Source organism: Zalophus californianus, chromosome 11 (assembly GCF_009762305.2).
Source record: "Zalophus californianus isolate mZalCal1 chromosome 11, mZalCal1.pri.v2, whole genome shotgun sequence".
In the NCBI taxonomy this organism is placed as follows: Eukaryota; Metazoa; Chordata; class Mammalia; order Carnivora; family Otariidae; genus Zalophus; species Zalophus californianus.
This window is the reverse complement of record NC_045605.1, coordinates 6,029,888-6,042,453: the sequence shown is the minus strand read 5'-3', so window position 1 is coordinate 6,042,453 and position 12,566 is coordinate 6,029,888. Positions and strand designations below refer to the sequence as shown.

Sequence of the window (12,566 nt, the reverse complement as noted above, 5' to 3'; positions counted from 1 at the left end):
CTTTTGGTGGTAATGCTGTATTTTTAACAGTACACCTGAGAAATCACATGTTATTTACAGACTCTCATTTTTATTGCAATCCTCTGAAGTAAACATGGTGGGTAATATTTTAGCTACCTGGTGACACAAAAGATAAACTAAAAAAAAGCCAAACACACAATTAAAATTTTGTTGTTAGAAAAAAAAATGTAGCTTTAGGTCCTTAAGGTATTATCGAAGGTTAATTTTGAAAAAGCATGAAAAAGAAACTTCCCCCACAACCTTGTAAAATTCAGAATATCTTAAAAACATAATCAAAATTAATGTCCCCCACAACCTTGTAAAATTCAGAATATCTTAAAAACATAATCAAAATTAATGTCATCACATTTATATAAAAATAAAACTATAGGGGCACCTGGGTGGCTCAGTTGGTTAGGCATCTAACTCTTGATATTGGCTCAGGTATTGATCTCAGGGTCATGGGTTCAAGCCCCACAATGGGCTCCACACTGGTCATGAAGCCTACTTAAAAAATAAATAAATAAATAAAAATAAAATTTTAAACGATTTTATTTCTTGAAGAGGGACCTCAACAACTCAAATTATTATTAGACTATAAAATGTTATACAAAAAAGCTGACTCATATTCTCCTTTCAGTTTTAGATGATTTGGATAACAAACTGGCTCAGGAACAGTGTCCAAGCTCAGTGAATACCACAACACCTCTCAACTATGGATCGAGAACACAGTTCAGTCATTTCTACTCTAGGGGAAACACACATGGTAATATCACAGGACGGCACAAAAACCACTATAATGAAACTTCTAATATGTCTATCTATGACATCCTGAGGCCAGGAGCCCCTAGGGAAGGTTTTAAAACCTTTTCTCCTAGAACAAAAACAATTTATGATATGTACAGGACAAGGGAGCCCAGACTCTTAAAAGAAGATTATGTGCAAAAGAATACTTTTGGTAGTACTTCTCTGTGTTTCGACAGCAGGCAACGATTGGCTTCACCAGCTACAAGATATTTCACAGCAAGAAGCTTACATTTTCCAACCATCACTCAGAACAAGAGTGGGTTTATACCACCAAGACACCAGCAGAGCCCAAAGAGAACTCCTTTATCATCCATCATATGGAATAGATCAGATTCTTCTGGAGATAGGCAGAGCCAGGAAGAGTTCCTGAGGGCCCCGTCACCCATGGAGATTGATACTGCCGACCAGTATACGTATCCCAGGTGTTTTCAGGAGAACAGGAGATACGGATTTTACCGTTCACAGAGTGTTTACCAAGGTGTTCATTTTAATGCCCCCATGGATAATGCAATGAGTCCTGACCCGTTTGAGAACTCAGAGAATGTGCCATTCTACCCTCAAGAAAACCCATTTGCTAGATCTCTCTCTAGCAACACCTTTGGACGAAACAGGGAACAGAGATTTAGGCAAAGTCCTTTTTGGGACCAACAGGAAGAACATTCTTCCTGGTCTGACTTCCATCAAAGCAGGCATCCATTCCCTTCTTCTGACAGAGACTTTGAAATGATTTCCACGGAAGCAAATAGTGCATTAGCTGCACATGGCCATGGTGTTCTTTCTCAACGCTGGGGATCATTTTCTTCTAGTTACAGAACAAATATGTTCAGAGATCAAGAAGAGCCACACCCCTGGCAGTTTGATTCTCAGATATCCATGCTGGAGAGCATGGAGGTGTCACAAGGTAATGGGAGCCAGTCAGCTCATTTCGACATGCCCAGTGTTTGCCCTGTGACTGGTCCAAGCTATCACATCACGTCTGGTAGGTCAGTATGTCAAGAGGGCAGTCCTCCTACAGAAGTCCACATCAACAAAGAACCTTACTCATTTGGCATTGCTCAGACTCTAGTATCCTCGTTTAAAACTTCCTTCCCCCAGATTCCTGATGACAGAGGGAATCCTCAGAGTCCCATCTTTCAGAATCCCACAGTCACTGTGCAGAAAATTAAGCCTGCCTCTCTTCCAATAAAAACCTATACACAAGTCACTGTGACCAAGAGGAATTCAGTTGATTCTCCACCTCTTATTGAAAGCCCGCCCGATATCTCGGCCATAGATGTGAGTCATGAGAAAGACTTGAATGAATCTGTTTTGGAAGAAGATAAACAACTAAACAAGATGGACCAGACAAACATGACAAGTGAAGTACCCCAACCTGATTCACAGACTGTAATCTCTAACCCTTCCCCCGATTTTCGAAATCCCCTGTCCCAGGACTCAGCTAAGAGCAAAGGATTTGCTTTGAATGCATCTACCACAGTAAGTTCAAAAAGGTCACCCGGAGTCATTGCCAGGAAAGATATATCCAAAATTCATCTATCACACGGAGATAAATCCAATGAACTAAAAAAAGATAGGAATTTTACTGGGAATAGAAAAGTTGGCTCAGCAACTGCCCTTCCTTTCATTCAGGAAAGCAGAACAAAGTCTTTTCCCAGCCCAAATCCAGGTGGTCATCAGGAAGCAAGAGTAAGCCATGAAGATAGTTCAGGCATTATTAGAAATCACCACTGGAGCTCTGCACCTGATAATCAAAATGCACAGTCTCCAGAAAAGCCTGCTATTTTAGATGCCGAGGAAGAACAACATAGCACAACTCATTCTACGAACTGTAGCAGATCAGCTGCTGGTCACAAGATCCCAGGGGACTCTTTAGATCTGTCATCAGGTATACCACCTGATAACTCACCATCGAATAATTCTTCCCTTGAGGCTCTGGCGATTCCTTCTACAACAGCGTTCTCCAGGAAAGGTCCTTCAGGCAAAGATCCATCTTTGGGAGAAGCGGAGCAAAAAGACAATGATAGCAAACACCAAAATGATCAGTTTGCCCTAAGCTCCTCAGAAAACCCAAAGAGTCATGATAATTGTGTGCTTGTACATAATGAGGTGGTTGATGCTGTCATATGCCACTCCCGCCCTCCTTTCAAGGATGGAAAAGGAAAAGGAAAAATAAGACGATGCATTTCCTGTTTTGAAAAGTTAAGCAAAACGGAAAGCAGATCGGCACCTACAAGTGATAACAGTAACCTCAGGGAGATGAATCGAAGCAATTCCAAGCGTCCTGAGGTTCAAACTACTTATTGTATCTCACCAAGAAAATCAGCCAGTTTTCTCATCAATAACAGGAAGTCAGAAAGTAAGATAATGCCTTCTTCATTTAGGAATGAACCACTTCCATTCCAAATCAAAAATAAGGTGGAAGACCCAGGAGGGAAGTACGCGTCAAACAAATTCAGTTCCAGTTCTTCGGAGTCAGAAAGCAGATGTTCCAAAGCAGTTTCAGTAGCACCTGAAGCCACAAAGAGGATGACAAATATGAAAAACATTGGATCTGCTTCTGTTAGAAAAGGACCACCTCCGTTCCTCACCAAGAGGGCTGTGTCATGTCCTTCAGGGGCACCAGATGCCTCAAATGGGAGAGATGAAAGAGAAGAATGCTTGGTCTCAAGCACAGATGCTTCTGCTCTAACACTAAGACCTTGGGAGACAATCATTAGCCCTCCGGAAAACAACTCACCCGTTAGCAATTGTTCTTTACCCAAAGGACACCCCCAAAGGGAAGACTTTCGAGAACACACTGAAAAGGATTGTAAAGTTGCTGCCTCCAGGACAGGTCTGTTCTCAAATGAACACCCTTTACCTTTTTCCTCAGACATGTCAAGAAAAGAAAGTGGGAAAACATTACATAAATTTAAGACTACTAGTATGTTTTCGGTTTCTGGTGATGAAGATAATGTGAAATGTCTTGAGGTGGTTTCAATATATTACACTCTGCCGAGGAAATACAGCAAAAAATTCTGTAACATTCTCGAAAAGTATACACAGCAAATCGATTCACTTACAGAGTCAACTAAAGTGGAGACCGAAGCATTTCCTAATGCTTTTGAAAAGAACAAACTAAATTATTCTATGCAGGAGCAGTCAGGAACACCTCCCTCTGAAGGTCAAAAGATGCTGGTCAGCTCTGCTCAGGAGAAGAGCTATTGTGTTTCTCACACCACTGAAGATACGACTGCTTCACCAGACCGGAGACCCTCAGAGCCCACATTACAGGAAATGGCTTCTACTGCAGCAGATGTTTCTCTTCATAAAGGAGAATTGAAAACTGGAGCGATTTCCCCAGATAACTTCGCTAAAACACCTCTAGGCAATGCACAGAGCAGAAAGGAGAGAGGGAAAAAATGGCAGAATGAAACCCTGCATGTTTTATCAATGCTTCAGGGGAAAAAAGTTACAGAAGAGAAATCAGAAAACTGTCAGCAGCCCGTTAAATTGGGTAATGGTGGTCCTTCTAATCTTCCAGCCCGTTCAGAAGAGAATGTTGGAAATTCCCAAACCGTAAGAAGTTCTGGGGAGTGTGCAGGTAACACTGTGGTCATTACAGCTCCTGGAACTGCAGAATGCCTTCAGAAAGATATCACAGGCAAAGCTGTGGTTGGTAGCTCCAATGGATTGCAGCCGTGGCAGGTCAGAGGGGAAATTGGAACAGATTTCCAAAAAGAGACTGTTAAAGCACTTTCTGACTCCGAAAGCCAGGTCTTTGCTCTTCCTCCAGCTTTGCATGATCTACACCTTGACGAAGGGACTTGTTCAGGAGAGCCAGATTTAGACAGTTCGCAGTCTGAACCCAGAGAACTACCGCAAAGGAGTCAGGAGGTAAGTATGACAGAGAACAGTAAAGCTGAAGACGAAATGCAAAAGTTGGCATGGGATCAACCTTCACTTCCTGAAGGAAGCAATAAAAATAAAACCAGCGTGGATGACCCAGAAAAAGGAAAAAACAGATCTTTAGTTAAACACAGATTGGCAGCCATGTCCAAAGCCAGCAGAAAATTCTCAGCTAAAGATTTAAGCCCCAGAAGACATGTAGCTACTATCTTCCCCCAAAGTGGGAACAGCTGTGGCTTTGGCAGCCTATCTCTTGGCACACCAGAGCGCGACCCTCTGTCCCCTGAGCCTACTCCAAAGTCCAGAGAATCCAGAAATGAACGCAGGTTGAGTAGCGATGTCATGGAGGCGGAGAAATCCGAGAACTCTTTCCAGGTTCCTGTAAGATCCAACAGAGAAGCTTCTACACAGTTAAGCAATCAGAAGTCTAACGGCATTTCACAACTACGTCAGAGTGAGTCTAAAAATATCTCAGCATCATCACCAAAGTATGAGAAGTCTAAAGATGTAGCAGCAGCTCAGACCTTGGAAAGAGAGTCAGGAGCCTTGGCCCAACCCACATTCGCCAGCCGCGGGGAAGCGGACTTCTCTGACCATCAGAGAAGACTGAACCCTCCTTTTCCACTGGAGCCTGCAGAGAAATCCAGAGGAAGCATCCCGTTGGCCACTTACCGGCAGCAACGAAGTGCTTCCTCTCTGGAGTGGGAACCTGAACCACATCCCTATCGTTCAAACAGTTTAAAAAGCATCAGTGTGCACAGTGATCTGGTACGCAAAAGTCATCCTCCAAAAGTCAGGGAGCGCCATTTTTCTGAGAACACGTCTGTTGTCAATGCCCTGAGTCAGCTGACCCTAGGGAATGAATTCCCTAGCGACAGCAGGTACAGTCGAAGATTCAGATCCTTTTCTGAGCTTTCCTGCTGTAATGCAAATGATAATCGGGCTTTGTGTAGTGGCAGGACAAAAATGGGCCCCAGGTCGGCAACATCTATATCCAGACCCATTGACTATGGAATTTTTGGGAAAGAACAACAGTTGGCTTTCTTGGAGAATGTAAAGAGGTCACTCACGCAAGGAAGATTATGGAAGCCAAGTTTTCTCAAGAACCCTGGTTTCCTGAAAGATGATGTAATTAATGCTCCTAATCCAACAGAGCTATCCAGCTCAAATTCTCCTCGCAGCCAGATGCCAGAAGATGCCTTATCTCCAAGCGCACCACTTAATATCTATGAAGAGAATCCAGTGGACTCAGACTGTGACACAGACACAACCACGGATGATGAATACTATCTAGATGAAAATGACAAAGAGTCAGAACTGTGAGCCTTCCTCAATAAAATGCATAACCTTTTCCACCAAAAGCTTGTACTGGAAATGAAGTGTAAATATGTATGCCCTTGAGAAGGACAGTATAAAACAGATCTGATCTGAGCAGCACCTACTCTGAAACAACCCCAATTCTCTTCCCTCCCTTCCCTACAATGTATATATATATACTTCGTAAATTCTAGAGCAAATTATTTTTTATTTGGGGGGATTCTCTGCTGTCTTCTCTCTCTGCATGTATTCTTGGCCTTTCTCCCCTCCTGTGCCCTCACGGTCCAACTTTGGCTTTCTGCTTTACTTTACTTTCTCCTTAACTTTTTTTACACCTTTCATTATGATTCACAACCCTAATACCCCAGGCACATAAGAAGTAATAACTTCAATAAGTTAGTTAGAAAATTCTGTACTGCCCCTTCCAATCCACACCTTATATTCATGACATTAAATAAAGCGTAGGGATGATGACAATGGAGTAACTGTTACCATCCTGTTTGACCTAGCATTTAGGAGGTTTAGGGTTGTTTTTTGTTTTTTTTTTTTTCTTTCAAACAAAGATAAGGGAATTTTCATAAAGGCATCCTATTAGATGGAAGCAGATGTTTGATGTATTTATTGAGGTTAGAGATGAGGAGCTGAATCCCTATTAAGCCAAAAATATTAGTACTTCTAAGACTACATTTGAAGACATTTGTAGGGACTGGCTGACTTGTTAAGGGCTGAATTTTAATCAAGTCAAGGACTCAGGCCAGGCAGCATGATGGTACAGAAGGTGGGCTGGCCACAGAATGGGCCTGCTTGGGAAGGGAGCATGACTGGGGATGCAGGTAAGCGGACATCCTTCGTGGGACGGACATCCTCACTGCAGCTCTCTCCCCAACTGGTTTTCCCATTTCTGCAGGACTACCCATTTCTGGATTTTCTTATTTGCAGGATAGAATGCTTTATTTCATGTGCATGTTTTAGTCACGAATATCAAGCTATGATAGCCTTGGCAACGCCCCCTAAAATGCTGCTGAGTCAGATCAGACACACCGGGTTTCACTGGCTTCTTTGCAGGATCATTTACCAAACCCACGGGAAATTATAAGGCAGAACATCTAAGGGCTTGTCACTGTGATTTCTTCAATAATGTATCTAGACTAAATACTCTTCATATCCACTGATAACTTGGTTTTCTAAGTCTTTGGTTGCCAAGCCAACCTTCTGGAACTTTCCCTCCAACACCAATAGATGGCAGTAAAGATAATTCACTAGAACTACAGAAAGCCTGCCATCTAGGACCTTAGTGCTGTGAGGGTCCACATGAGTGGATTTCATTCCGTTGCTTCGTATTTGCTTCCTGACCCAATTCTCTTTTCCATCTTTCTCACCTAGTCTGTTTCATCCATATAAATTAAGGATAATGATAGTGTTGGTGAAGCATACAGAGATCTGGAACTGATAGAAATGCAAGAAAGAACTATATTATTATTATCATCCTCCTAACCATTGCTTTGCCTGGAAGCAAAATACCAGGGCATCTTCACATCATTCCCATGAAACTCAAAACTAATAAACATGTGGTAACTAACATGAAAGTTATTCCTTAAATCTGTAAATTGTTTTTAAGTCCAGGCTCTGACCAATATCAAGCCCAAAGAGACTGATAATAGAATTTTAAATCAACTGTTCTGGATATTTCAATTTAAATGGTAAAGAATAGATAACATTTTATTCTTTTTTTATTTCTGTTTGTAAATTCTACCTTTCCCCTTCCCCTTCTATTTATCTGATTATTTAAGTACAAGTTTCATAAACCATGACTTATGTTTTCCATCTAATTTTAAGATATTCAGAGTTCATATTTTAATGTTAAGCTTCTCAATTTTTGAAAAATGGTCAACTTGCAAGTTCTATTTCAGTAAATACTCTGAGTTTACATGTATGTTAGAAAAGGTGAAATGAAGTTAGCTTATTTTTCACTGAGTTTAGGCTATATCAACAGTTAGTTAAATTAAGGTGAGGATAAACAATTACTCTGAGGCCCTCCTTCTCTGCACTGGAAGCTCCTATTTGAATTCAAAGGTAATTGATGGCTGATTCTCACCTGCACTGTTTGTAATGTTTGCTTGTTGGTCTGGCTCAAAAATCAAAGAAACAGAAAATTCATAAAAATAGCACCTTCTGGGGGTACCCGGGTGGCTCAGTCAGTTGAGCGTCTGACTCTCAATTTCAACTCAGGTCATGATTTCAGGGTCATGAGATCGAGCCCCGAGTCAGGCTCTGCACTTAGAGGAGGGTCTGCTTGGGGATTCTCTCTCTCCCTCAGCCCCTCCCCTTGCTCTCTCTCTCTCTCTCTCAAATGAATAAGTAAATCTTAAAAAAAAAAAAAACCATCACCTTCTATAGTTTTATACTTTTATAAAATACTTCGTTAAAGAAGTACAGCAAATTTCTACGTATTTTAACATACAAACTGCTGCTTTTTAAGACTCATTTTTGGTACAGCTATACTAACTTATAATAGTCATTTTTATACCCCTCACTTGTGTTCTAAAGGATATAATCATTATTAAAATAAATAGTCACATAAATGGAGTAAATCATGACGGAATCCATTCTAATAAGTACGTTTAAGTTATTAACTTGTTTAGATAATAGACTTCAGTATCACACTGTACAGTTTATTTAAAATAGAGCTTGGGCGCCTTGGTGGCTCAGTCGGTTAGGCGACCGACTTTTGATCTCAGCTCAGGTCATGATCTCAGGGTAGAGAGTCCTAAGCCCCACGTTGGGCTCCACACTTTTTTAAAGTGGAGTCTACTTTAAAAAGGAGGAGGTGCTTAATGAGATTATTTTCATTTTTAGAGACCTCCTTCTAAATAATTTACCCCCTTACATTTGTAAATATATGGATGTTAATAAAACTTCCAACTGCTACTAACAAGGTTTTGACTGATGAAAAGTGAATAAAAACAATTTTGTGTAGAAGGTAAATGTATGTCTGTACTAGAAATAATGAAAGAAAGTCCACTTAGGTTATGGTGAAGACGGGAATAAAATTGAAAAACTCCCACCTCCGTAAAAGCACTATACTCTGTGGAATGCCAGAAGGTTAAAGAGGCCTTATCGGTAAGAATTTATTGTTAACAGTGGTGATAACACTTTAGAATATCCTATTTAAATGTACAGCATAAATATGTAAATATCTCACGTTCCCAGCAAGTTTGTGAATGTATTACTACTTAGGGGCTCTTTGTGACTGGCACACCTGTGTTCTGGAACAAGTAAGCCTAAAGCACTTTTGTTAAAATATTGTCAAATAATCCTTTTATGAACTTGTTCTCAATCCTGTCCTCTAGATATGAAAAGTGTTATAAGACAAGGTGCAAATTTAAAACAATGCCTGTGTTGAAATAAATGATTTAAATAGATGCCCCGTTTGACCTGGTTTTTATTCCCATCCTCAAATGATTATTTTTAAGGGGAAAAGCTTCAGGAAAAATTCTAAAAAGGTGGTGGGGGAAAGGGGGGCCAAAAGCATTCCTACAAATTTCTCTGGTTGTTATTGAATGAGCTCAGCCATATTTAGTTTCAAAAAAACACAGTGACTTGCTTCTCTCTTCTTTCACTTGTACCCAAAAGCAATCAACTGGTACATGAAGATCAGTCTATCTGGTTGCAACACAGAGGAGGAATGAAGAAGGTCTGGCATTTCTCTGTGTAGAGGAAGAAGGAGTACATGGAGTTGGGTTAGCCATTGCCCAGTAACACCGATGAAAGATAAACCATTCTTTCCAGTTGAAATATAAGACATGCAATATTAATTAATTGATTCATACCAATCTTACATCTTTTCTAGGAAAGCAACCCAAAGGCTGTGTCTCTACCAAGGACAGGGGACTGTTGTCATATTGAATATGTGCAGTATTTTATCATAATTTAAAATACATTGGATCAGCCAGGGTTTTTAGTTGTAGACTAAATATAATCCTCTTTAGGTCGCTCAGGTAAAAAACACTTATTAAAGCGTGTACAGTCTGCTCACAAATGCATTGACAGGGCTGACAAAATAGATACTAAGTTGAAATTCCAGCGCCAATTTCTCAAACAATGCCAGAAAATTGGACTTATCAGGGGACCCATTGTCTCTGTTATGACCAGGAAGGTAGGGATTCAGAACCAATATGCCGAATCACCGTATTCATTTGCCCCAGAAATCACTCCAATGGAAATAAGAGCACTAGTATATATAGACTTACAGGTAAGAATTTTTATTGCTACCATGTTTGTTGTGGCAAAAACAAAACAAAGTGAGCGCTGACTGGATATATGATGGAACATCCACATATGTGATATTATGCAACCATTAAAAAGAATAAAGTAGAACTATGTAAGTTGACTTAGGAGAATTTGCATGAAGTACTATTGAGTGAGGAAAGCAAAATCTTTTTTTATAAAGCATTACTCAAACAAACAAACCAACCCTGCATATGCATGTGTACATCTAGAGGGACACATTCAAGGCTACTATGTGAGTTGCTACTTGTGGCTAGGTGGGGGTTGGTTGGTATGTTCAACGGAGGGAGAGAGAAGCATACTTATATTGGGAGAAGCAATCTGCCATGGGTCTTGAACATCTTTGCTGGGCTTGCCAAGAATGTAAGTCCTTGACCGCTCTTTACACATGCCATTTCTTTCTTTTTTTAATTAAAGATTTTATTAAGTAATCTCTACACCCAACATGGGGCTTGAATTTACAACCCCGAGATCAAGAGTCCCACGCTCCACTGACTAAGCCAGCCAGGGGCCCCACACATGACATTTCTTAGGCCTGTATTTACAGCAAGCAACCTTGAAGGAGGAGATAATATCTCCCCACTGGCCAAGAGCAGGATTAATTCCCCTTGCTGTGAAATCAGTAATCCCCTGAATTCGGTGTGTTTGTCTTATAATGCAACCCACTTCACACATCCATGAAGGTCTTTTGCATTGTCCCCACCAGACTTGGGGGCTATATATGTCTGCTGGGATCGCTAATACAAACTACTACAGACTGGGGGGCTTAAACAACAGAGTTTATTCTCTCACAGTTCTGGAAGCTAGAAGTCCCAGATCAAGATGTCGACAGGCCTCTCCCTTGGATTGCAGATGAGTGCCTTCTCATTGTGCCATCCATTGGTCTTCATTCTGTGCCCAAGCATTCCTGGTGTCTCTCTGTGTGCGCTAATTTCCTCTTCTTGTAAGGACACCAGTTAGATTGGATTGAGGCTCATCCTAACAGTCTACTTTCACTTAATCATCTCTTTAAAGGCCCTATCTCCAAATACACATTCTGAGGTCATGGAGCTTAGTGCTTCAACGTATGAATTTCGAAGAAACACAATTCTGCCCATAACAGGGGACATAGGGATCGAACACAAACCAACGTGAAACTCTGACAATGAATAACAAAGTCCTTTGTCTCTGATCCAGGAGTTTTGTGTCTTTCGACAGCATCCATGAAACAGGCTAACCTGTTAGCTTGTAAGAGGCTAAAATCCCAGATCTGCAGAGTTCTCCACTCCCATATTTTGGCACCCACCACACTGCCTCTTTGTCGTTCTTCTCCACTTAACCAAAGGAGTTTTAAAGTCCAAGTATAATGTCTAAAACATAGTAGGCATTGAATATGTATTTGGAAATGTGATTTACGATAAAGAATCGAGTCAAGGCATTGGTTGATCTGAAGAGAGATGATTTTAAAGATATGGATGGCAATGTGAAAGAAAACAGGTTGGTACAGACTCAGTATTGCTAAACAAGGGTTCAGATTCAATTATATGGCTTCTTTGATATGTTCTCAAAAAATACTGGGGGTTACAGCAAGTATGATGTAATATATTAGGTCATATTTTACTATCGTCCTGTACCAGCTAACCTTCAGATTATTTCTCTCGGAAATTTTTTAAGTTTGATTTTGGAAGAATGTGAATAAAATGTGTTCTACACAATTTTTCAAAGTGATAGCTAGAACACAGCAATGCTTTCTATTTGAAGCATGCAGACAACCCCACAAATTAAAACTATCAATGAAGGTAATGCTATACTTTAGCCCTACAATTTCCCAGTGATTTACTACCAGTTTCTGAAAATCTTTCCAAAATACAAAGAACACTGTCTACAACCTCTGCTCAGTATTACTAAAATAGGTCAAGAGAACTGGGAAGGATTTTGCCCTAGTAAAAGGTGGTCATAGCAAGAATGCTGAGTAACCCAATTAAAGGCAGGAGATGAACAGGGGGTGCCTGATTCTGGCATTTCTGGATTGAGCTCTGTCAAGAGGGTGCAGAATCCCTCTATTCATTCTGCACTTTGGGTTCCCCCTGGCTCCCCAGCCTGAGCAGAATGCTTATTTTCTTTGAACAGATTCGAGCCATAAGCAAATAAAAGAAGCGAAAATACTTAACAAATGTGGATCAAGAGGTCAGGGGGGAAAAGGCAGACAGTGGCTGCCAGTGCTTAGGGCTCCTGCCAGTCTCTTCCTGGACCCTACTTCCAGCTTCCGAGGAGTGACCAAGACCAGT

General features: G+C 40.8%; 1 protein-coding gene across 6 annotated transcripts in view; it reads left to right on the top strand.

Moving 5' to 3' along the window:
- The window catches only part of EXPH5 (exophilin 5), a 71,618-nt gene extending 63,354 nt beyond the window's left edge, over positions 1-8,264 (top strand). For all 6 annotated transcript variants that reach the window (XM_027580507.2, XM_027580506.2, XM_027580508.2 and 3 more), the window contains one exon: positions 641-8,264. In XM_027580507.2, coding sequence (XP_027436308.2) covers positions 641-6,018 — 5,378 coding nt within the window. In that variant the 3' untranslated portion in view covers positions 6,019-8,264. The remainder of the gene's footprint in view (positions 1-640) is intronic.
- The last annotated feature ends 4,302 nt before the right edge of the window (positions 8,265-12,566 follow it).